At 40.3% G+C, this 26,294-nt stretch overlaps 1 protein-coding gene across 2 annotated transcripts; it reads right to left on the reverse strand.

Annotated features, from left to right (window-relative positions):
* st3gal4 (ST3 beta-galactoside alpha-2,3-sialyltransferase 4) lies at positions 1-24,747 on the reverse strand. Of its 2 annotated transcripts, none has more exons than XM_069713250.1 (12): positions 24,440-24,747; positions 16,845-16,912; positions 15,278-15,347; positions 13,577-13,658; positions 13,164-13,253; positions 11,753-11,850; positions 11,368-11,431; positions 10,830-10,925; positions 7,080-7,269; positions 6,478-6,615; positions 1,217-1,366; positions 1-1,112 (listed from the first exon to the last, which is right to left on the reverse strand). In XM_069713250.1, the coding sequence occupies exons 3-12, from the start codon at positions 15,336-15,338 to the stop codon at positions 1,023-1,025; spliced, it is 1,059 nt and encodes a 352-aa protein (XP_069569351.1). In that variant the 5' UTR covers positions 15,339-15,347; positions 16,845-16,912; positions 24,440-24,747; the 3' UTR covers positions 1-1,022. The 2 variants fall into 2 exon arrangements, with proteins under 2 accessions (XP_069569351.1, XP_069569273.1); XM_069713172.1 differs by having other exon boundaries at positions 1,217-1,369.
* Between the last annotated feature and the right edge of the window lie 1,547 nt (positions 24,748-26,294).

Below are 26,294 nucleotides of genomic sequence, written 5' to 3' on the forward strand. Positions count from 1 at the left end.
TATTGTACTGTATATTATGCATGCAATGGAGGCCCTCTGCCATCTAGTGGTGAATAGTGATAATAGAATGAACTTCAAACGTACAGCAGGTCGTTGCCAGTTCATATAGCAAAGCCTGTCCAGTGAATTATGTGAACACAGATAACTCGGAATTCATTTTATTCACCTTTGAATGAAAAATGTATTTCATTCTGTACATTACAAAATATCCAGTGGTATCATTTATATGTGAAAAAAACAATTAAATAAATTAAATGACTGAAACAATTAATATAATTAAAACTTTACAAATAAGCCAAATACGGGTAGTATTTCCAGTCCAAGGAATCTAAACGTGAATTAAAGTCATTTTCCTTTCTTTGTAATTAAAATGTATATTATAAGTGTCTCCCCACAACTCCACTGAATTTTTTTTTTTTTAGAGCTTAGAAGGAATATATCTGATTGGAAAATGAATGTCAGACCATGGCAAGTGTGTAAAAAATAATCAAGACTTCCTATTTTACAGGTCAGTTGTACATGAAGTCTCTGGACAAAAGAGTCCCAGTATGAGCTGTATATCTGAAATGCTTGATTCCAGCAAGGTTTTTAAAAACAACATCAAAGCCTGGATTTACCCAAGATCCAATGTAAACAGATGTTTGCTGATGCTCACAAAGACACAACTGGGTCACCACATTAATAGTTAAGTATCCTGTGAATAAAATGTAATAGTCGTGATCCCGAAAGTTACAAAAGTTATGCAAAATGCTGAGTAACATTACCAAAAGTTATGTTGAAGAAAGCAATTAAATCGCTTCTATTGTCTTTCAGTTTTACAGAACATAACGTGTCCCGGGAGGTAAAGGTTCATTAGAGCTCAAAGTGTGACACCACATGATGATTTAATAGACCAGCAAGATGTCCGGAATCCCACTGCAGAAGGCACATTGACACCTGATTTAGGTCAGATAACATAAACCAAATTCAATTATGATTTGGTGTTCAATTTTAGTTTGTGATGAAATGGAACTGGAAAAGTATCATAGATGCGGGTGCAGATAGGAAATGGCTCCTGAATCCTCGAGTCTTTTTAAGGCTTGAGCTTCATGATTGAGGTCATGGTAAGAGTTCTGCAACAGAGAGGAGGAGGAGCAGTAGAGAATTTAGAGCTTTTCCTACCTGCGTGTTGAAAACACAGGCAACATTTGAAATACTATGGATGATTACCACCCACCTTCATAGACTTCATGGTGTTATATCCGTAGTAGTGAATAGGGTACCGTTGGTTCTTGGAGCTTGGGTATCCAAATCCAGCAACGTGGACCACGTCACAGTAGTTGAGAGAAACAAAGACAGCAAGGAGACCCGTGGTAGGATGCACTGGCTTCTGTAACACACAATAGTTTGTGACAGCCGACAGCAATCACTGTGTCTGTTATGCGAACAGCTTGAAAGAAACTCCTGGTTTAAGTTACCTTGGTAAAGTGTAGTTATTAAACAGGTCCTGCATTACAATGTATGTGACCGAATCCCTGTGTGGTATGATGTACGAGTGCTTTAGTGAACGAACGAGCCTTGTCGTATAAAAAAGATTATGCGCACTTATGTAAAAAAATTTTTTTTTTTTTTTTTAAATAAGCAAAATTTAGTATCAGCTATGCAGTGAAAGCAAGAGCTGGAGTGTCATACATCTCTTCTAGCAGGCATTAATAAACGATTCCTCTGGTTTCACCCTAGATGGCAGTAGAGGGAAGCAGAAATTGCTCATCACAAGTATTTCCACTGTAGAATTACATCTAACGACCTCAGCATTACTTTGTATCTCTATCAACACCTAAGCAGTTACAGTTTTCGATCTGTATTACCTCTTGTTCCAACAGAATTCAAGCGTTATTTCATGTACAATATTTAACTTAATGTGAGCTTTGGGACGAACAGGAAAAAAAATATATGTTCAATCATTTCACAGGCAGGGTAAAATATACTGTCTTCGGTGTCTTCTCTCGCTGTCTCTATCTGCATCCTTGCATGCTTGACCGAAGAATTGCAGTTATTTAGCCGCCTGCAGTGCAATTTTCTGCTTCATAATTACTGCAGGGAAAAAAATCCAACAACCTTGCGAGCAAATGCACTAAAACACCCCCTCAAAAGACAAACATATGAACACAAACTGTCTCCACCACTCTGAGTGTGCAGATGGAAATGCTGCAGGGTGCACGACTGGTTTAACTTCAGCTAAAATATGCATTCATATTCTGATCTCAAACATTTAAGAGAAACAAAAGAAGCTTAGTGTTCAGCTGTTGAAAGCTGATATCAATGATAAATATCTAAGAACAAACTTAAGGTGCTCCAGTGCTGCCTTTGAGGTTATCAAATAGTCTCCTCATGGAAACCTTTTGTCTCAGCTTAGTATGAGGAATTTATGTGTGTATGTGTGTGTGTGTTATGCAGATCAAAATCAGCTTTCTGCTTCATTTATAAAAACTGAGGTGTGTTTTAATTACCATACAGACATCAGACTCAATGGCACAAAACTAAGATTAGTTTTATCTGAAAACAAGCAAATAGAGAAAAAAAAAAATACAATTCACATGTTAAGAGTAATTTCATAACTACATCTAAGTTTTGATTTGTGTTTTTACACTCTTATGTTAAAAAAATTTAGTGCAAGGATGAGCCCTTAGGGACAGAACATAGACATTAACAGCCAAAATTATATCAATTATATCAAACAACACACATAAGCAAACAGAGCTCCCTCACAACCCCAAACTACATTCACCATTATTAACTTCCTCTGTGGCCTCATGGTTTAAATTTCTAGCTCAAACCCGTTTGGGGAACTCTGATGCAGCCCCCCCATCTCCAGCCTCATTTCCTGTCATCTCTCCACTGTCTGCTTCAAAAATAAAGCCCACAGTGATGATGCATTTGCTTAATTCAGTGAAAAAAAATTTGCTTTTTGACAATATTTAACAGAAAAACTACACAATAGTAACGAGTATCTATAAAGCATTATCAAAATTATAAAAATACAAGTTATTCATCCCTATTACAACAATATTTAGTACAGCGTAGAAGCCCTGCCAAGCTGTGGAAAGGTCTAAGCACAAATTCCAAATGGTTTACTCTTGGCAATAGATAAAAAGAGATCAGATTAAAGTACACAACCCAAGACTTCACTAAAGACTCTGTGAGACTGAAAGAGATTGTGTATTACACAACTCAGCAAACTGATTATCTCCAACAGTGTGATTCCCGTTTTTCACCTGTGTAGCCGTACACAAAAGAAATATGTAGAAATGATCCTAAAAATAAAACTAATATACATTTTCTGAAGTTTTTGTCTTCATCACTTGTGATCAGCCTTTGCAAAAACCATAAGGAAAGAAAGAATGTTATGTGACCCTACTGACATCTTTAGCTTGTTTTAGGAAAAACAAGAAATAAAACTAATGTGGGATTTAATGAGATGAGACATGTTTGTTGTGTTGTCCCTAGCTGGCTCTTTCTGTGCACGGAGATGTCCCTGTGTTGTTTGCCACTTCCCATACGAGTCTGTCAATGATTATCCATGTTCGCAGAGGCAAGAAGAATCTCTTGCACATGACGTGGAGAGATGAAACTTGCGACACTTTCCCAGCAACCTTCCCATGTCTTTCTCCTCCTCAGCTTTCCATATTATCATCAAGTTTCCTCTGTGATAGTCCTGTCTGCGAGGAAATTTCTTTTGTTCAGTGCCTCACTGGTGCACGTACCCGTGTTTACAAAGGCCTACCTCCAATATTTTCCCTAGCTAAGGCTTAATGATTGCCTGGATTATGCATTTCTACCCAAATAAAAGGCCCTCTGTCATTTGAATACAGATTCAGATAAAATGATGCATGTGAAAGACTTTTATTTTGTTGAATTTCAGATAGTAGCCATTGAAAAATCCAGCTGCACGCCTACAGTAGTTGCCAACCGTCTGTACCCAAACAGCCAGCAGCCTCCAAAACAAATTTTGCTTTTAGTTTGACATTTTAGAAAATATTAGCTTTTTTGCATGTGCATTGCAGTATTCAGAGTGGTATTTGAACAGAAATATTATCTCTCTTGCCAAGTGTTGCATTTGAATAACTGCTACTTAGAAATCATCCCTGTTCTTAGATCTAGTGAAAATGACAATTATTGGGCAGAGCTTTTACCCTCTAAGCGCTATCAGCTTCGATGTTAAGTGTTACATGCCAAGAAGAAATGTAAAGTCTCTAGCAGCAGCACTCACGTGTCTATAGGCTCACTTTTTCTGGCTTCCTTCAGCGAGTTTTGAAAGAAAGCGGAAGCACACATGCATGTAGCAGTGTAGTTTATCTGTGTGTACATACCGCTGGGTTTAACCCTGGTTAAATACGACTCAAAGAGAGGGTTATCTAAAAAATGTGAGCTCTACTGTAGTGATACAGAAGCTGATATGACCAGAGCAGCCTTGATAATAACTGAGCATGACTGTCTTTTTTTTCTTTGAGTTAGAAACTGATGAGCACTTCGCAATGGGACACAGCTGACATTCTGTGTGTTAGCCTCATGTGGTAGCCAGCACACAGGCGAACACCAGCGCTGTGCAGCAACCCGTCACATAGTTTGGACCCACGCCCATAGATCCCTGGTGAGAGTGGATAAGGAGGGGGGGGGGGCTTGCATACTGTCACCACTGCAACCAGACCCACACAAGCTGAGCACAAACTTGTGCTTGGGGGGGGAATGGGTGTGAACATATTAGTGTTATGGTTGTCCACTTTTGAGCAAAAAAGGAAGGAAAGGGAAGCGAAAGAGAGAAGGGGTTGCATTGCGTGAGAGTTTGTGCAATCGCATGTGCTGAGGAGGTGCTTGGCTATCTGGCAGGGTCATTATCTGAAGGAGGGTGGGGTATGTGCAAAGAGGAGGTCTGCTACAGTCAGGATTCCAGCTGGTATTTGGCAGATGAGGAATACCCAAGGACAAACAAAGGGGAAAGAAACACAAGAGGACTGACGACAAGTTAGAGGTAGACAGAAATCTAGGTTTTCTTGTGTTCAATATTGTTTCATTTAAAAAAATTAAAAATAAATAAATAAATAAATAAAAAGATTGTTTACAGCCCTAACTGGAACTACTTCTGATGTTTTTTAGCTGCATGTAGGCCCCAGTTCTCTCAACACTTCATCCCACTATCTCTCCTCCTCCTGCCCACCTTCCTCTCCCCTTGGCCCTTTCCATACAGTCTGTGCAGATGGTGCAGAGCTCCTGTTGGGTGAGCCTGCTGATTGCCTGAAGGATCGCTGCCTTCCCACTGCTCACTCTTCTCATGCACCAGCCAGTTGTGTTTGTACTGCAGTCCAAAAAGGGTAACACCCCCCTCCCCTTCACTCTTTTGACAAAAAGGGACTCAGGAGAGGGGAACAAGCAGAACCAAAACAAAACTTGGCCTGGGCCCACGTCGGGGACGATCCCCACCAAACACAGCGCAAGCACCACTTGGCAGAAGGCTTCCAACTGGCCAATAAAAACTTCATCCTACATGAGCTGCAGTCCAAGCCAAATCCCAGGATGTTTCAAAATCTGATCTGCAAAAAAAACTTCACGCATCGTGTTTTCTCATTGCACAATCGTTGCTGTCTCGAGATAATTTAGGGTTATGTTTCCACTTTTGTTTGTTGTGTTTCTATGAAGTTATCTTGTATTTCATTTGCTTTTTCCTTTGCTGTATCCATATTTTCATAACCAAAAGTCACAAAACAGCTCAGCTAAACTTTTAAATGAAGAAGAAAACATGAAGGTCAGAATTCTGGACATTCTCCTGAGAAAACAGCAATAATCAGCTTTGCAGGGAAGGAACACTGAGAACTGTCTTTTGTCTAAAAACAGAGCATCTGGCTGAAATTCATACAATATTTTGGCTTTCCTTCGAAAGCCTATTATTTCCCAGGGATTTGCTGTGTAGCCTAGAAGACATGAGGCACTTATCTTGTAATGAGATGCCAGAATGCCAAGCAGAAGCTAATCTTCATCATGTTCTGCAGTAATTGGATCCACAAAATAACCACTGACCTCCAACATTTCACCTACTACATTTCAAGAGAAATGCCTCTTCTAATAAACTGTTTATCACAGAGGTCAAGACGTATCACTAGAGGAACTGTGGCTAATCAGTGGATACTCCATCCACCCTTGTTAACATTCATGTGGGAAGCAGTGAAGGGCAAAAGGAGAAAAAAGGGAGGTGTGAGAAAAAGGGAACAAACAAGAGAGAAGGTTCTGGTGGGAAAATTGCAGTTGAGGGTGCCAGAAAAGCTCAGTGTTGCAACACAGGAGAGACATCGCCACCACAGATTCAAACAGTTTTATATTGATTGGGTTAGAGAATTGAAGAATTAAGGGAACAGTATGGTTTGGACCTGAACCAACATTTCTGATTCTGAAATTGTGATCTCCACACCTGCAGCTCAAAACAGATTAGTGGCAGTGATCACTCACCTGCTTTGTCTTTGGGTACATATTGATCTGGAGCAGTCTGTCTGCAGTGTGGTGCAAAAAGTAGGGGTCCAGCACTCGGATTTTACCAACGTTCCCCAACCAGATTTGGGGAGGGGGCTTCCAAAAGCCTTTCCTGATCTGGAGTGCACACACAAACAGACAGGAAGATAAATTACAGGATGTTTTGAAACTGGAAGGGAAAAAAGGACAGAAGGAGAGTTAAAGATTGCTATTTTTGGATGGTCAAATGAGTTCATTACCGCAAACAGAGATGCAATTGAACCTATGACTCCCTCATGTCTGGAGGCAACTAAATTGTTGTGCAAATTAGCGGGTAATGACCCTGCAACTATTAGCAGTGGGAGGCCGGAGGTGCCGGGAGCAACAGAGTGAAGCATGTCTGCGATGGAAACTACATTTAACTCTGAAGGGCGCTGGCATCAGCGAAGTCGAACCGCTTAAGTATTTGTTCCTGATATGGATGGCTGGCAAGAGCTGGAACAGAAACTAAAACAGTTTTTGTGAGGCATAGAGGAAGAGAAAGAAAAGAGAGAGAGTGAGATGTGTGTGTGAGAGAGTATATTCTCACACATATCCTGTACCCTCTTCTCATTATAGAGGATCTCTTTGAGCCACCGCAGGTCTTGCTGTTTGAAAGGCACCAGGACCATAAGTGTGTTGGGCTCGTTGTGCAGACCGGGGTTGTAGAAGGCTGACTCGGGGTAGAAGAACCTCATGGTGGTCTTGTTCCCCACGTCTTCCTCATAGCCTCTCACAGGGGCATCATTCAACCTGAGGCAGAGACACAAAACTGCATTCAGGAAAAGGAAGATTTTTTTTAGGGTTGTTTTGTTGAAGATTTTTATTTTTTCAATAACTCATGCAGAAAGTTTTTGGTTTAACCATACACTCTAATCATTACTTGAAATGTAATTGGTTATTAAAGGGAATCTTAATGTCTTTATTGTGTTCAGTTCTGACTAAAGGGTCATGCTGAATTGCACTCGCCACCTCAAGCTAAAGGTTAGGTTAGGTTGGGTAGTTACTTCATTAATCCCCGAGGGGAAATTTTTTTAAACAGTGTACAGTGGGTACGGAAAGTATTCAGACCCCTTTACATTTTTCACTCTTTGTTTCATTGCAGCCATTTGCTAAAATAAAAAAAAGTTCATTTTATTTCTCATTAATGTACACTCAGCACCCCATCTTGACAGAAAAAAACAGAAATGTAGAAATTTGTGCAAATTTATTCAAAAAGAAAAACCGAAATATCACATGGTCATAAGTATTCAGACCCTTTGCTGTGACACTCATATTTAACTCACATGCTGTCCATTTCTTCTGATCCTCCTTGAGATGGTTCTACTCCTTCATTGGAGTCCAGCTGTGTTTAATTAAACTGATTGGACTTGATTAGGAAAGGCACACACCTGTCTATATAAGACCTTACAGCTCACAGTGCATGTCAGAGCAAATGAGAATCATGAGGTCGAAGGAACTGTCCAAGGAGCTCAGAGACAGAATTGTGGCAAGGCACAGATCTGGCCAAGGTTACAAAATAATTTCTGCAGCACTCAAGGTTCCTAAGAGCACAGTGGCCTCCATAATCCTTAAATGGAAGAAGTTTGGGACGACCAGAACTCTTCCTAGACCCGGCCGTCCAGCCAAACTGAGCAATCGTGGGAGAAGAGCCTTGGTGAGAGAGGTAAAGAAGAACCCAAAGATCACTGTGGCTGAGCTCCAGAGATGCAGTAGGGAGATGGGAGAAAGTTCCACAAAGTCAACGATCACTGCAGCCCTCCACCAGTCGGGGGCTTTATGGCAGAGTGGCCCGACGGAAGCCTCTCCTCAGTGCAAGACATATGAAAGCCCGCATAGAGTTTGACAAAAAACACATGAAGGACTCCCAGACTATGAGAAGTAAGATTCTCTGGTCTGATGAAACCAAGATTGAACTTTTTGGCATTAATTCTAAGCGGTATGTGTGGAGAAAACCAGGCACTGCTCATCACCTGCCCAATACAATCCCAACAGTGAAACATGGTGGTGTTTTTCAGCATCATGGGACAGGACGACTGTTTTTCAGCTGCAGGGATGCGGCCAAGTACAGAGATACAATTGAAGAAAACCTCTTCCAGAGTGCTCTGGACCTCAGACTGGGCCGAAGGTTCACCTTCCAACAAGACAATGACCCTAAGCACACAGCTAAAATAACAAAGGAGTGGCTTCAGAACAACTCTGTGACCATTCTTGACTGGCCCAGCCAGAGCCCTGACCTAAACCCAATTGAGCATCTCTGGAGAGACCTGAAAATGGCTGTCCACCAACGTTCACCATCCAACCTGACGGAACTGGAGAGGATCTGCAAGGAAGAATGGCAGAGGATCCCCAAATCCAGGTGTGAAAAGCTTGTTGCATCATTCCCAAGAAGACTCATGGCTGTACTAGCTCAAAAGGGTGCTTCTACTCAATACTGAGCAAAGGGTCTGAATACTTATGACCATGTGATATTTCAGTTTTTCTTTTTTAATACATTTGCACAAATTTCTACATTTGTTTTTTTCTGTCAAGATGGGGTGCTGAGTGTACATTAATGAGAAATAAAATGAACTTTTTGATTTTAGCAAATGGCTGCAATGAAACAAAGAGTGAAAAATGTAAAGGGGTCTGAATACTTTCCGTACCCACTGTATATCAGGGCAAACAGTGCAAAGAGCTTCCCGCATGAAACACTTACATTTCAAGTCTGACTGAAAACATACACAGAAAAAGAGTGAAAGTGGAATTTTGGGATTCCGTTTTAGTCAGAAAAACCACACTGACATTTTTCATAATATTAATACATCAAAAAACATCCAGCCTTGGAACAGAGCCTTTCTCAATATCATGTCAAGATAATGATAATAATTGTTTCAAAAAAAAAAAAAGGTGGTTATTTCAATAATTATGTTTTAAGCGGCCTTAAAAAAAAAAAAACCTCCATTATCCATTACCCATAGGGATCCATCAAAGCTAGCAGACTGGTTAGCCAACCAGCGAGTGGCTAATCTGCAGTAAAAGCAAACGTCCAATGCTTATTACTTCACATGGAGCATGATTCTAACTTCTCATTTAACAGTTTAAGAAGACTGAAAACATTATTCACGATGATTTGATTTCCGCACTTAACTGAGTGCGGCTCATTAAAGCTAATGTTACGTCACTTAATGCCGCGTTAATGCCGAATGTTTGCATGTGGAATGTGGAGTCCTTGTGACCTGCCGATTTTGGACACACAGGTCCCTCTTCTTCCTCCACATGTGTTCTGTCACATGTTCTACAGTTAACAAAAACTCGCCTTAAAACAATACCGTAAAAGAATTACCTGTAAATAGGACAACTAACCTTTTGTATACATCCATCTCCAATTACTTTGAACACATTCTTGACACAAGAACTTGTAAAATCGCATCATAACTCAATCTTCGACCAACTAATTAACACAGTAGCTCGCAGACCAAGACCTTGTTTGGTTAAATGATTAGTCTGCACTTTTGGAGATTTAAGTCTCAACAGGCTGTTAAAACGTCTTGCGGTGTTTCTAAGACCAAATCGGCTCGATGACGTCAAACTCTCAGGCATGCATTGAATCCTGAACATCAATAATCTTACTCTACTTGGCCAGGAAACTATTAGGTCCTAAGAAGAGAAGGGAGAGATGTGAGGGAGGAGGAAGGGCCTGGTGGGGAGGAGAAAAATGCATTGTGGCCAGGCCAAATACTGGCTGTTCGAAAGAGGCTTATAAAAACTCAGAATGCATGTGTTCATTCCAAGGCTGTAAAGTCAGATTTGAAAAGTGCCTGCGTCCCTCAGCAAACTAAAGGCTTTCTCTCCATCTTTCAAGAACTTTATTTGACCCAAAACTTTGCTAATTGCTCAAAGGAGGGCTCCGTGTCAGAGTCAGATGGTCACACAGTTGGATGCTGTCCATCATTAGTCTATAGCCCAGTGAATTTATATCTTTCTCTCAGTAGTTGGGGGAAGAAAAAAAAATCACCACACTCCCTTGTTAAGGTCATTTGCCAACGATCTGTCTGTTCTTAATTTCCCTGTCCTGGCTGCCCTGAAACATGATGGTAGGTATGAACACAACAGTTTTGTGTATTATTATTATCACTTTGAGCGTCAGTTTTGTAATACATGAAAAACAATAGTACAGCCGCCTCTTAAAAATTCCCAACTTGAATTCGAGTTTTCATGATGTTAACCCATCGTGCAGTGCATTTTAAATAAAGGAAAATAACAATAATAATAATGATAATGAGTTAATGTCATCGCACTAGTAAAATGCTTCTTTGTGGTGTTTTTCTTACCGAATGACCACGTCGTATTTGTTGATGATGCTTCCCAAGGAGGTGTTTTTAATAGCAAAGCCATTGCCTATGACTACACAAGTTCTGCATTCAAGGCTGTGGACAAAAAAACACACACATATATATATATATATATATATACACACAGTTGAAATGTGGCACTTCTGTGTTCAATTACCTTCATCACAGGTCCTGCGATGACTGTTTTAATGTTTTGTGCAGTTACGTCAAAATGTCTCTCTGGAAACATAACCGGCAACTTATCATTGCTATAGCAACAGCACACATTGGTGGTTTAATCGGAAATAGCTGGTTGTATGGGTGGAACGTAGCTACTGCTCTGTTTGAGAGGTGTTTCCTTATCTAGTTTATTAAATATTTGTTGGTGCCAATCCTGGATCACCTGTACTGCACTATATGGACTGACACAAAACAAAAATAACAATATCTGAACGTATATGATAAACCTTGGTTGCAACAATGAACTTTTGAGCTTTAGTATCATTTGCAAAGTTGGCTAAAGCACACTCACACTTACTTTTCGATGTTGGCAGGCATCTGATAACTTGCAGTTATAGCAAGAACTTTCAGTAGCAACAGCTCTGGGAGGGAAAGTGAGAAAATAAAAAGCTGAATCCAGAAGTTTCGAAACAGAACTTCAATTCACAAAGATGGCTTAAAATAATTTAAGTGTCATAAATAAATCGGTATCCTGTAGTTGACTGGTGGAGTATTACATGTTTTGACTTGATACCAGGTTGGACAAGTATGAAAGTTCTTTCTATTTATTGTTTTTTTCATGTCATGTTTTTCATAGTTCAGTAAAAGTGGGCAGGCTCTAACATGAAGTAATCACAATCATCAATCAACCAGTAAGTAATATTTGAGAGTAGAGGATAATGGACAGTGCAGAGTCAACATACCATTGCCCTTAATGCCATATGGTAATGCCTGCTTTGACAGATGCTCCCGCCAAAAGAAATCCTCCATTTTCAGAAAAAGCTGCGTCCGTCTGCTAATGCTGGATGAGAAGTGTCAGAGAAGGAATTACAACATTAATACCGCAGTGTACAGGGTTTCACTGTGGAGGTGAATTACATTACAGGAGGCTTTGTGGCTGAGCGAGCGGCGAGGTTATAAATGAGGGGTAAGACAGCGAGAGTGAAGAAAACTGCTTTTTTGGCTAAAATAACGATTAAACCACACAATGGACAATACCATCTGTGCTGCCAAGCCATACAGTGCGCACACTGGCACATGAAAAACTGCTTCATGTGCTTGAATGATGCCTTAACTTCACTAAATGTTGCAGTACCCATTGAAGCAGGTAAACCAGATGCATTAGAAGAAAATCTGAACATTTACATGATGTCATTCAATAGCAATTTCCCTCATTAAAATCCTCTGTTGGTGGTTCTCTGCTGAGGAGAGAAAAAGGAAAACAATAACATTCACAGAGCCTGCGGAGTGAGACAAATGTGGCAGGTTGTAATATGTGAAACAGTTGCTTTTCTGTGTTCGCTGGCTTCAGACTCCAGCTGTTTATGACCTACTGTCTTTGACAGTGAGTCTATCAGACATTTATTACCCTTGTGTGCCAGCTAGCTCTCCACAGGACATCAGGATAAATCTGCGGGGAGGGGTCTAATTAGAGAAATGTCACTGTGATTGCCCGGAAGGCCTCGCCCTGACTGTAATGACTAATGTGAAAATGCAAGTACAACTGACCAGCAGCCTCATACAAACATGGTTCTTTTACAGGGCTAAACACAGGGATTGTGAATCTGAACTGGTTTAAAGGTCGAAGGGCAGGCGGTGGAAGGTCTGCTGGCCTGAAGGACCCTTTGACAAACCACAGATGGAGACCATATCACATTTTTGGAACAGAACGGAGCCCACAAAAAGACGAGTAAACATACAGCTGAATAAACTGATAATAGAGCGAGAAAAAAATAAATGAGCGGCGAGTTCGGAGATGTGGAACAATGACTCCTTCAGGAAAACCAGCTATTGTCTACCTCCAAAAAACGTAATCAATAGCACATACTGAGACTGATTGTTTTCATATTTATTCTCCCTCAATCATTTCAAGACATTCCACTCGAGTGACTAGGACTTGCTGTAACCATTACCAAGATGGAAACTCTCTCTCTTTTTTTATTTTTTTTATTAACAAGTTCTGCTCTTTCTCACTAAAATATACTTTTCCTTCATGACGGGTAAAACACAGTCCAGTTTTAAGAAGCCTGGCACCTTATGTCAAATAAAAATGTTGGCATGTTAAAAAAAAATTAAAAAAAATAAATAAAAATGCACAGACATGCCATTACTCACTTAAAGTTAAGGCTCTCCCACTTCTTCTGGGTTAGCCAGCCACCACACAACGACTTGCTACTGTTCGGAGACATGCTGGTGCCTCCATAGCTGAAAGACAGACAGTCACCACAACTGGCTTGAAAATTCCTGCTGAATCCATAAAAATGAAATGTGCCAGTAACTGTGTCCAGAGCGCTCAAAAAGTGCAGGAATGGGCATGTGTGTGCCTCTGTTGACCAGCAGCTCCGCTCACTTGATGTAGATTGCTTACTTGACTTTTAGTGACTCAGCACTATACAGACCTCAGGAGATTTTTTTTTTTTTTTTGCCTCAGAAATGGGCAATTCTGTGCTTTTGTGACATCAATATCAGAGCGACCACAAAAGAACAAAGGAAGAAAGACACGTCTGTGTTAGCGTTTGTGCAATTACCTCTGAAGTATAGCATAGGAACAGTAGTAAGTGATGAAGGAGATGAAGAAGAGGAGAACTGGGAGAAGCCTAAGGCACCATGCTGGAGTAAATAGAGACAAAAACAGATGCAAACAGAAATAAAAAAGTAGGCTCAAGTTTGTTTTCAACATTATGACAATCAAAGTAAAAGACACTGGACTGACTGAGCGTACTGCAGAAAACTAGAATCACTGCCCCCTCGTTGTATACCTCCGCCAATCAGTCAAGTTGCAGTTTACATCCACGTCTGTCCAGACTCATAATATATGTAGTGAAGGTGGACACCCAAGATTAGTGTCACCATGTCAGTATCTGACCAAATGTGAAATCTGGTTACAATCTCCACTTTTGTTCCTCAGGGTGTGTGTGACTTTAATGTCACATTGTAGTTGACCTTTGACCTTTTGGATAAAAATGTTATCACCAAGTTATCTTATTAGACATTTGTGAGATGTTGCCATAATTAGCATGTGAATTCTTGAGTTATGGTCACAAACATGTTTTGTGAGGTCACAGTGACCTTTGACCTACAAATTCTATTCAGTTCCAAGGCTACATTTGTGGCAGACTTGTAGAAAGCTCCTCTACGCCTTTCTGAGATAGCACATTCACAATAGAGCATGAACAAAGAGGTTGCAGTGACCTTGACCTTTGACCTACCAAAATCGAATAAGTTCATCGTTGGGAACAATTGAACATTTCCTGCCAAGTTTGAAGAACCTTCCTCGAAAGCATTTTTGAGATAGCATGTTTGGACGGACGGACAGACGAACAACACAACAGCACGATGTCTCTGAGTATGCGACTGTGCACCATTCAAATCAGATGAGCAGTCAGTACCCATGTGGGAACTGTAAACTGATACTGAAATGAACGTAAATCAGCTTTTCTGCCAGTACCACTTGCTATTTAGTTTCAAGTTTACAGGAAACTGCCCACCTGTTGTGGTTTCCATTTGACAGCAAAAATAAAACTCACAAATTAAGTCAAATAATTAGAATTTTAACATACCTGCTAACATTTTAACTGTTCAAAAAGTGTTTAAACACCAGACACAATTTAAAAAAAAAAAATACAGATGAGCAGCATTTGGGAAAAAAAAAAACTAGAATGAAGAGTTAATGTACACTGTCATCATGAGTGCTGTGAGCATGATTTGATTTTGACTAAAACTGATTCACTGAATGAATTTTGGAAAACCCCTGCTGAGTCATCCAAAGCCAGAAAATTAAACCATATTATCATTTAGCTATTCTCAGGACCGCTGTGCTGTTCATACTCGCTGCTTTCCAGACTCCTGCAGTACTGTAACATGTTTTTGGTCCTGGGACAAGGAACCAGCAGTACTGTCCATCTACAGCAAGGCAGGGAGCATGACACTTTTAAAGGGTTAGATAAGATACCAGTGCATGTATGTCTGTCCATTCAGTATAAAGTTTGTAGCTAGATAGCAGAGCACAAAGACTGAAAACACGGGACTACAGCTCGCTTAATGCGATGATTAAATTTTGGCAACATGCATTGAAGTCCATAATCCTCTCATCATTGTATGTAAAAGACCAGATTCACTTGATGTCAATGATAGGAGAAAGTCCTTGTGGTTAATACCACAAACATTTAATAACATCTAATGAGAAACAAACAAGCAAAAAAAAACTTGTCCTCAGGAAAAGATCTTACTTTTAGTTGCCTTCTGGGACATCTTCACATGCTCCTCAGTTCTCATGTCTACACAGTGCATGAAGTCATCCTGGTGACAGGTACAGAGAGAAGAAAGACCCAACTGATTAGCTCCTCCTTTAAACTGCTGAAACGTTGGTCGGGGAGGGGAGGGGAACTACAGTGAAATGCTAAATTGAATTATAATGGTCATTTCACACATGTAAATAAGATGACTTGAATGGCCTTACACACAGATGAGGGAGGAGAATACATTTGGAGTGTCAGAGGAACAAACAGATGCAGAGGAGCAAAAAACACAAAAGAAAGAAATAATAATAGAAAGACAGTGAAAGAGGCTGAGAGAGAGGAGGGCAGCAGATGAATACCGATCAGTTTAAGAGGATCAGGCTTGACTCAAACAAACTGGTCCCTGAATCGAAGGATATACCGCATCAGCGCCAGCACTGTCATTCAACTATGCTTTGGATTCAGATTATGGTTTAGATCAGCTTAGAGGACATTTAACGCGACACACATCTGACTATTATTTGCATAATGCACACGATCTTGTCCGTATTCTTTCTGATTCATGATTTGGAGTGGCAAGAGTTGTACCGAGGCTGACACTGCTTCAGATCCAACACATCACTGAAAATCAATAGTAGGCTGAAGGAGCGCAGAGCTGAATGGTTATTTTTAGACGTGTACATGCCAGACAGCAATACCAGTAAGGTAATACTGCTGTAAATCTCTCAGTGAACCCTGCTTGCCCAAACTTCGATTAACATGACCACAGGGATGTTTACGCCACAACATATTGACACTCAATCCACTCCCTGTAAAAAAACAAACTCCTTTCACAACATATAATATGATGTGATAGTGCTCCCTCCTAAATCAGGGTTTCATGGAGTTATAATGGAGCGGGTGTGTTTTCATCCTAAACCAGATATTAGGCTGGGCTGTGTTTGTTTACTGTTATTGTTTAGGAAATGACGAAAGCACTAAAGAATGTGGACAGGAGCAAATTTCAAATGCATCTCCCTTTTTTTTTTCCTTTGAAATGAAATGAATGAAACAAGCAAGGAGATTCTCCTCTTCCTCTCTGTGCTGCTGTCTTTGGTAGCAAAGGATCCAAGTGCCTGGATTCACTGTTGAGCTGTTGAAGGGCCTGAGTTGTGCTCATTATTTGGTTAACCCATCCTCCAGCTGACAGAAAAAAACACTTTTAACAATGTACTGATTTCTTAAAACATTTAGTTCTACTTTTATATATGACAATATGCTGCTTTTCTCAGTTCAATTGTTTATCTTTCAGTTTTCAACATTTGTTCAGATAATTAGGTAAAATGTGTGTCTGGGTTTTAGGAATAGTTAATGTGCTTTTCACATTTTACAAACTAAACAATTGATCCCTTCATTGAAAAAACAGATCATATTTGCAGTGAATCATTGCATGACTGACAGAGATTACTAGCTCCAATTAGTACAGATTCTAACATACTTCATAATTATTACATGCTTTTCCACAAAATATTACAGTGTCCCAGAGAATTTAAAAAAAAAATAAAACAGGACTTCTTACCTTTTCCCTCTTCCATTTCAGAAGCTAGTGTTGTCAGTGGCTCACATATAATGAGTCCGGGCTTCTCCCTGTTGTAAAACCAAACAATAATTAGACATATGAAAACAACTGGCAAATATTGGCACAGTTAATATGTGACTCTCCTTGTTTTCCACTTGTCTCTGCATTAATGAGGAAACTGATGTGAAACTGCAGCCCTAGACAGAAAGTACTCAAACTAAACAAGAAACATGCATGGCACGTTATTGTATAATGGAACGACTGAAATGGATGCAGTATCATTGTATGATACAAAGTACAATAAAATAAAGATATTCCATAACATCCTTAGTTAACCTCATATCGGCTGACCTTTTTGCTTCCTTAATTTTGGGACTGAAAGCAAATTAATTTGGCACAAATGTCATAAATCAGCTGTTTTTCAGTTTGAGAGAAGATGTGCTTATTTTCTTTTTTTATTAGACATTCATTGTAACTTAAATGTCTATAGGATGTGAACTTAAAGTTGGACAAAACATTCGATTTAAAGATGGGCTCTAGGAAAATGTCATAGTGTGTGTGTGTAATGCAATTTTCACCATTTTCTGCTTTTATAGACTGAACAAGGTATTGATTAATTCCAAAAGTAACTTTTTAAATGCAAAATAAAATAACTCATAGATGCAGTCCTATGTAATTCCATCTATAACCATCTATTTCCATCAACATCCTGTTTAAAGTACTCATCACCTCCAGCCTCATCACCCTCACCCTCCTGAACATGAGTCAGTTATACCAGCTGGACATACTGTAGCTCAATAAAGCTCAGAAGGCACAAGATCTCCTCACCGACACCGCAGGCAACACAAAAGCAGAGCAGCACAATAGCTGACTTCAATACAGTGTGAGGGGAAAGGGGAGGTGGAGAGAGGGCCGGCTGGGGAGCGGGTGGTGTATAATGCCGTAAAGAAAGCTGGATGGCTGACTGACACAAGGCAAAAGTCCTCGAGGTGTGTGGGACCAACAGAGCAGAAGCAGAGAAAGATTTAGCCCCGTCAGAAGTGCCCGTCACCACAGATGTTCTTAAAGCATCGCTGCAAGTCTAACTGTGGATCACGAAAGAAATGTAGACAGACCACTTAAAGAGCTTAGTCACACACTGTAGTGATTAAAGATGAGTCAGGCAGCTACCACGAAATAGCACAGTGGAAGTAATTCCAGCACATGGGAAATTTGTTGTCAGCGATTTATTGGTTAAAGCTGCTCCCTCCCAAATTCCAGAGGAAGGTAAGGGCTGAGAAAGCTAATACTGATGGTACTTGGAGTTAATAAGAGTTGAGATCATGTTTTCATTAATTAAGCTAATTGTTATAGATAAATATTAATGTTGACATACTTAAAAGAATTAACGTGAGCTCTATATTTAAGGTATGCAAACAAATAATCATAATTGGTTCACATTTATCAATTCATATATTGTGTTTGCATTATGTATTCATTTTGAATTGTTCTGAGAGCATGTCTTCACACACACACACTTACACACAGGTCCCATCATAATGTCCTCATAGCATTCATAATCTCTGAACAGTGCAAGGCCTTGCAGATTTATTGTGCGATTTATTGTGGCAATTCTAAATGGGTGAAGTCCTTGCACCACCCTTGGCACGGAGATAAATCACGACTCAAAACAACCTTCTCTTCTAAAACCTCTTTCCACCTCCCAGCTGATTTCTTTCAACCACAGACACACTCTCTAAAGAAAATCACATGTGCGTTCTGCTCACAATGGAAAATCACCTCTAAAACACATAATCCCTGAATTTAATCCAGTCAGAACTACTAAATCTGGTGCCCATTTGTAACATTTCGACCGCTTTTATGAAGTAAAGCTTTTACAGAAATTGTAGGCTTTAATCAACCCCTTATACCTCAAAAAAGCATCTGCATGTGCAAAGGCAGCCCTGGGGAGCTGAAAGTGTGTCAAATGTACTGTCGATTAGACTTGCAGGGCTTTTGTGGCAGTCCATGGAGAGGGCAGGCCCGGTCCTGGGATGGGGTTTTTCCCCAATACCCTGATCCTCTTTGTCAACTTCCACATTGCCAGATGGCAGATGACTACTTTTCCACAGTGAAATATTTTACCATAAATCTACATCTCTATGTAAATTTGCTATTGACGAAATTATTACTTTTTTCTCTTTTGTACTCCACATGTAAGTCTGACTGTCTTAAACATGCATGCATTGATTAACAACCAGAAATACTTCAATCAGGTAATTCCACAGTTACTAGGAGGGATAGATTTTGCCTAACTGAATTGAAAAATATATATTTGATCAATATATCTATACCCACATCAGCTGTAACATTTTAAAATGATATGTTGTAATTGAGAGTATATGAATGTTTGAAAAGCAGCAGTAAAGAATAAACAGTTCACATATAATGGATGAACAACTGAAATAGCCAGCTAAGTGGAATGTAGCCTCTAACTGGTTGAAACAGCTCGGATAAATTGAATAAAAATGAATAAACAGTTCAAAAATGTGCAAGATGTCTTAGCAAAGGCTGTAAACTCAATAAATGTCTGAAACTGTTAGCTAAAAGTAACATTTAAACATTTATATTAAATGGTTAAAATGGCTAAAACTGGATTAATAGCTTAAGTAGTTGGCTAAAAGTAACAAATGAACCGTTCAAATAATGTGTAAATAAATAGATAATGTAGTTTAAACAGTTCAATTGATATGCATAAATAGTTGAACCGGTTAAATAAAAGTAATAAATATACATACAATTAAAAAAAAATTCAAATAACAAGTAACATGTCATTACCAAATGGATGAAATGTTTAGCTAAATAAACTAAAGTAATGATTAAACAGTTTGGATAAACAACTGAAATACCTAAATTTGGATTAAAAAGCTCATGCAGCTAGCTAAAATGTATGAATAATCAATCAGTAACTGTATTGCTTTGATGTTGTGAAATGGCTGATTAACCTTCACTTTGCATGTTTCTTCCTCTGGGTCTCCACCTGTCTCAGGTCTCCATCCTGTTACAATTGCATTCCAGCTAAATATTTGCATGTTATTTTTGTATTTCATTGTTTTGTTTCAAGAGGAAATGTCTTTTAGAGGTCCCTTGGAGTTTAAATTTCAAACAGATGTGTTATTTGTTGCCTTAATAACTTCTAAAAGTCACTAAAATGAATGCATGATAATATTCAGAACTGGAGAATAAATCGTCTCCTCTTTTTGTCTTATTTCTTATTATAGTTTCAGGTGATGGCCTTAAGAAAACGCCTTTTGTTTCACAACAGGAAGTTCACCAATATTACATGGGCAAACACACAAGTCCATTCAAATCTTCATAATAGGGCTATTTCTGGCAGCAGCATGATTCCTACTACTAGTTAGGTTGTTATTTATGGCAACAGGACACTCTTCTTAAGGCGACTGTCGGTCAAGCGATGAAATAAAGAATTTATGTTGTAAATAAACATTTTTATCTTATCAGCATGGTACTATAGTCAGAGTTCTGTAACCTTTGCTCTATGTGTGTGTATGTGCGTGTGCATGCACATAAACACACTGATGGTTCAGCGGGATCATCCTATTCCCTACTTTGGGAATCAATTTGGTCTTTATAAGTTCTATGGAAGAAACGTTGTCTCAAGTCACTATTTTGGCAGCAGCTGACCATTTCCCGTTGGTCATCACAGTCTATTCAAACATAATGAATCCAGGTTACATGTCTTTGGTGTTCATGGTGCCTCACATCTACTTAACCACTATACAGTGTGTCACATCTGCAGGTAATTATTAGGGCCCGAGCACCGATGGTGCAAAAGCCCTATTGTTTTTCAAGGAATTATTTTTCTTTTCGGTCTTTGTTCTTACAAGTGAATTGCCTTTTTGGAGGCTTTATCATATTCAAAAACTCATGAAAGTTGGCACACGCATGCATCTGCAGAGGAGAGCCCAGGCAGATAAACAGTGGGCTGATGTCTGAGTTTTTGGTCTTTATGTTTCTAGTTTATTGTAGAAAGTCCTTAAAATAAGGTTTATCATCCAAAAACCTTCACCAATGATTTAAACAGAGAAATATTGTCGCTATGTATGCGTTATTATGCTATGAATTTACTAGTCTGGCCCACTTGAGATGAAAGTGGGCAGTATGTGGCCCCTTAACTAAAATGAGTTTGACACCCCTGGTCTAGCTGGTTGATCACATGAACCTAAAGTCGGGTCAGTTTAGCCTAAACGTGTGGTTGATGATATATTGAGAATTTCGTTTGACTTTGTCAAAGAGCGTCGCCATGGCGATGCAGCAAAGTTTGATGTTTCACCACTGTGACACAGGAAGTTGATGTTTAAGGGTACTTGAAACCTCATGAAAAGTGACACATACATCCAGCGGGGTGAGACGATAAATCTGATATGCGTTATGCGAGTGGGCGGCCCCGGCACCTAGTTTGACCTACATGCACCAACATTTTTGGATATGTGTATCACATAAAGATGAATAAAAAAAAGTCTTTTGGCAGCATGACCTCAATTAAACACGAAGTCCGCCATTTTTAATTTAGTTGCCATTTTTGGCGAATCGCACCCGTTGTATTTTAACAAACTCTTTTCCTCATGCGACTTTGTCAAAGGGCGTCGCCGTGGTGATGTGGCAAAGTTTGATGGTTCGCCGTGACACAGGCAATGGATGTTTAAGATCAAAGGATGCTTGGAAGGTATTATTTTTATTGATATGCAATAAACAAGTAAGCGGGCCTCTTATCACAAAAGTACAGTTAAAAAAAAAAAAGCTAATTGCTGCATACGGCACTCTGCTGTGATAAGAAGAATACATATTTCCTTGGTAACATAAATGTGGTACACAAATAACAAAATGAACTGCATCAATAGAATAAAGGGATAGGCTAATGCATGAGATATAACAGGCTAAAAATGAAAAAGAAAGTTCATGTGTGAAAGTGAACTTTAAACGAGACTTGTGTAAAGAGGAGAGCAAGTGCATTTCCTCTGAAAGGCTATTTCACAAGGTGGGAGCTCTAACAGCCAGCCTCATTTGTTTTTACTGTTGACCTTGGGATGGTGTGCAGTGTTTGGGAGGACAATCTGGGAGATCTCATCTGAGCGTTAGCAGTTGGAAGAATGGAAGACGTGAAAGTGAACAAAATATATTGAAACCAATTCCCTATTTAATCTGATTAATTTGAGGTGTGCTGCTTACTGATGGCCCCTATAACCACAACCTCTCTGCTTTAAGTAAACTAATTAAATTATCTATTTAGAAACTTTCACCAAACGAGTACATTATAAACTATAAACATATGCACATTTTTCATAAAGGACCCTACAAAACAGGGCCTTGGGGTTAGTTAATATTTCAGATTGAAGGACCTTGTCTGTGTCTGTTTCACGTTGATATTTTAATTTAGTCGTGCGGTGAATATTCACAAACAAATTCACAACAGTCAGATTATCAAACTATAACTTGAGTACCCAAGAGTCCTGTACATGCTGCCTACTCTGCCCAGTTAAATTGCATCCGGTACAGATACTCTGTACTCTACTCATGAGGATACATTGGCCTAATTGAGAAACTAGACTTTCTTTGAAAAACCCCTGAAGTACTCCTGGACACCAGCAAGTTTGATCACGTTTGCCTGAGATGAAGGCTTTGAGGGCAAATGTGTGTTCATCATCTTTTCAAGGCGTACTAATTGACTCAAGCAGGACTGAGTCAGATGGTATATCATGTGTTTCAGCTGATTTGCTACAAGTTGCCATGTGCCAAATATATCTAAGCCCCATTAAATCCAACATCTGTGAAAAGGAGATCTCTCTTATGTGGCCACTGCAATGCTGAATAAATACAACAGCCTGAAAACAGAGATCTCTTTTTTCAGAAAAGTGACAGCAAGGATTGTATATTCATCATGATAAACAGACACAGTTGTGACAAACTAACTAAAAATTAACACTGCTCAAACTAACAAGATACAAGACAGGGAAAAAAAATAAATCTAAAAGAATTAGTACCAATGGATGACTAATCCATATAATTCTCCCAAATGACAGCATCACAAATGCTAAATTTCTGTACCCAATTTGGACAGTCAGGTTTCTGTCCCATACTAAGACAGCAGACGAGGCTATTTGCACACTGATAAAAAACCTCCCAGAAAAAGACTCAACCCATGTTTGCATTCAACTTTACAGTTTTGGTAGATTATCTTTAATGGTGTGAAATACACCATGCTGATCCAGCTGTGAAGATCAGTGGCACGGGGCCAGACCGGACCCAGGATCTCCTGGTTAATGGAATAGTGATGTACAATAAAAAGCCATCAGGATGTGTACGATTTTTTTTCCAATGGATCTTATCTTTTGAGACAAATGAGCTCTTATTTAGGTTAGGGGCTCTTAAACAAATATCCGTTCTTAATTGATCTCATGTACTGTTTTTTTTTTTGCTGTTACACTGAAATACAAAAGTGGTGCTTTAGCTAAATATCTGCAGAAACCAGTACAATAGAGGGAATTTGCTTAGGTTAGGTAGTTACTTTATTAATCCCCAAGGGGAAATTTTTTAAAATGTCATGTTAAGAGGGAAGAAATGTGTTCAATACAGCCATTTTTATCAGACAGCCGGCATTTTTTTAATTTTTATTTTATTGTACTCTATTAATCCCCTAGGGGAAATTATTTTTGCTACAGCAGCATCCCAAGGGGGAGCTGCTGCAACAGGTTGCCACGACCTCAGCGCTAACCAACCTGAGGTGCATGTTTTTGGGTGATGGGAGGAAGCCGGAGAACCCGGAGAGAACCCACGCAAGCACAGGGAGAACATGCAAAATCCACACAGAAAGGCCCAGGACCAGATTTGAACCCGGAACCTTTTTGCTGTGAGGTGACAATGCTAACCACTGCACCACAAGGGCTTCACAACTCATTACTGCATCAGGTAAAACAGAATCTGTCAGCCTACTTGCCACCAAAATATTGTAAATCATGATTATATATAACCTCCTCTGTAACTCTACTGTAGAGGAACAGTTAGATGCAAACCAATTTCCAATCTAATATACATGCACTACTTTTGTTGCAAAGTTTGCAGCAATAAGCAGAGATTGATGATTAAATACTGACAAAACTCCAAAGCATCACAGAAAAATCACATTTCTAGATGACAAAAGTTTCTGTGTTACCAAAGCAAGCAAAGGCAACTCGGGGTAAACAGACAGACAGACTTTTCCTTCAATTCCACTTCAAGTTAGATTTAATGTCACTGATCACAGGACATATAACAACAGTCTGTCAATTCCTGTCACTGTTCTCCACAAACATAATGTTTCCAGGTCTTCCCAGCTGTCTATTTAAGTGTCCATCCAGCCCCAGGAGACGACCACAATCAAAGAAATCACACCGACTCGCATGTACAAATCAAGACCAGACAAATTAAATGAGACATCCAATGAGGCCAGTTACAGATCAGTGATGTTTCATGCCTCCCAAAGCGTACAAAACTATTCAGCGCACATAGGCTGATCTATGTTAGCTGGAGGGGGGGGGGATTTTAACATTGCTACTCACCAGCAGTGCTGCCGGACAGATGAGGTTTAATCCGTGGAGCGATCCTGTTGTGCTGCACGATGATGTTGCAACCAAGTTCACGTTGCTTTTGGTGACATTCCCTGCGTGGGAACACGAGAAATATACGTCTGTCTGCAGCGCGCACGCACACGGGTGGAAGCAGTCATGTGACCGGGGATTCAAAGCTTAGCCCTATGAACGTTGTACCGCGAAGGCGTACACACACAGCCCATCGGGAAGTCAACTGTCATGAATGTGGCGTGCAGATAACGGTTTCACTGAAACGCTTTCTCGCTCTGAAACAGCGCCTTCCCTTTTCCTCTCCACGCAGGGACGCATGCGCATGTAGCGACGCGCACTGGCCGCTGGAGAGGATCAAGTCGCAACGTGATGGTGTTGGTGTAGAAGTAAAGCAGAATACGCATACATGTTCCGTGTGATCTACAGCTTATTAGGGCCCGACCACCCACGGTGCGAAAGCCCTATTGTTATCCAATGAAGTATTTTTTCTTTTCTTTTCTGTCCTTGTTCTTGCAAATGAACTGCATTTTTAGAGGCTTTATCATGTTCAAAAACTCGTGAAAGCTCGTACACGCATGTCTGCCGGCGAAAATTTCGCGAGTAGGCGTGGCCAAAATGGCTCGCTAGCGCCCCCTACACAGATGCCCCGGCGGCTACATTAACCTACATGCACGAAAATCGGTGGACCTGTGTATTACACCCGGACGTACAAAAAAAGTTATTGCACCATTAAGTCAAATCAACAGGAAGTCTGCCATTTTGAATTTAGTCGCCATTTTTGGCGATTCGCACATGTTGTACTTTGTCCAACTCCTCCTTGGGATTTTGTCAGACGGACTTGAAATTGAGTCAGTTCACTGTTAACATGTTTGGGAAGAAAAGTTATCAAAAGAATTTGTTTTCGTCCAAGTCAAAGAGCGTCGCTATGGCGATGCGGCAAAGTTTGAGGTTTCGCTGTGACACAGGAAGTCGATGTTTAAAGATACTTGAAACTTCATGAAAAGTGGCACATACAGCCGGCGTGGTGAGACGATACATCTGATGCGTTATGCGAGCAGGTGGCCCCGGCACCTGGTTTCACCTACATGCACCAACATTTTTGGATATGTGTATCACATCAAGATGTACAAAAAAGTCTCTTAGCAGCATGACCTCAACTAAACAGGAAATCTAAGGTCCTATAATGGGAATGTTAGGAGGTGGAGTATAACAGGACCCAAATGCAGGCTCACAGACTCGGGTATCAGTTCAAAATACAGTCTTTATTCCAACAAACAAACAAATGGTGGCACCTACAGTGTCTTTGTCCTTCCAAGTCGGTAGGGCAACTCAACCGACTGATCCAGGAAGACGCAGCCGGCAGGACATCGGGCAGGACAGCGGGCAGGACAGCGGACAGAACCACAGGTATAACAGAGTCTATATTCTCCGAGTCGGGAGGGCAACTCAACCGACAGGTGGCTCCGACTGGTAGCTCTGCAGCAGGAACCGGGGCAGGAGCTGCAGCAGGAACAGCAGCAGGGGGAACAGGAATGGCAACAGGATGGACAGGTTGACGGACGGGTGACTGGCGGTCCTTGCGGCGATCAACAGGCACTCGCAGTAACTCGCAGGGTCTAGCTGTTGCTAGTAGTAGTAATGCACCAACAACCAGAAGAGTGCAGGGGGATGGTACATATAGTCCAGGGAGGTGATTATGGAAATGCAGCACACCTGCAGGTGGTGATCTGGAGAGAGTGGCTGCAGCTGCTGGGACCGGTGAGGGGTGTGGCCATGGGAGGTGAGGAGAGGAGGACACAGAACACATGGGAGGACAATAACAAGCAGACAGGGA

The sequence above is a fragment of the Brachyistius frenatus genome, unplaced genomic scaffold (assembly GCF_029030835.1).
Source record: "Brachyistius frenatus isolate BFR_SWC_R1_liver_20210118 unplaced genomic scaffold, ASM2903083v1 Contig_1, whole genome shotgun sequence".
Taxonomy (NCBI): domain Eukaryota; kingdom Metazoa; phylum Chordata; class Actinopteri; family Embiotocidae; genus Brachyistius; species Brachyistius frenatus.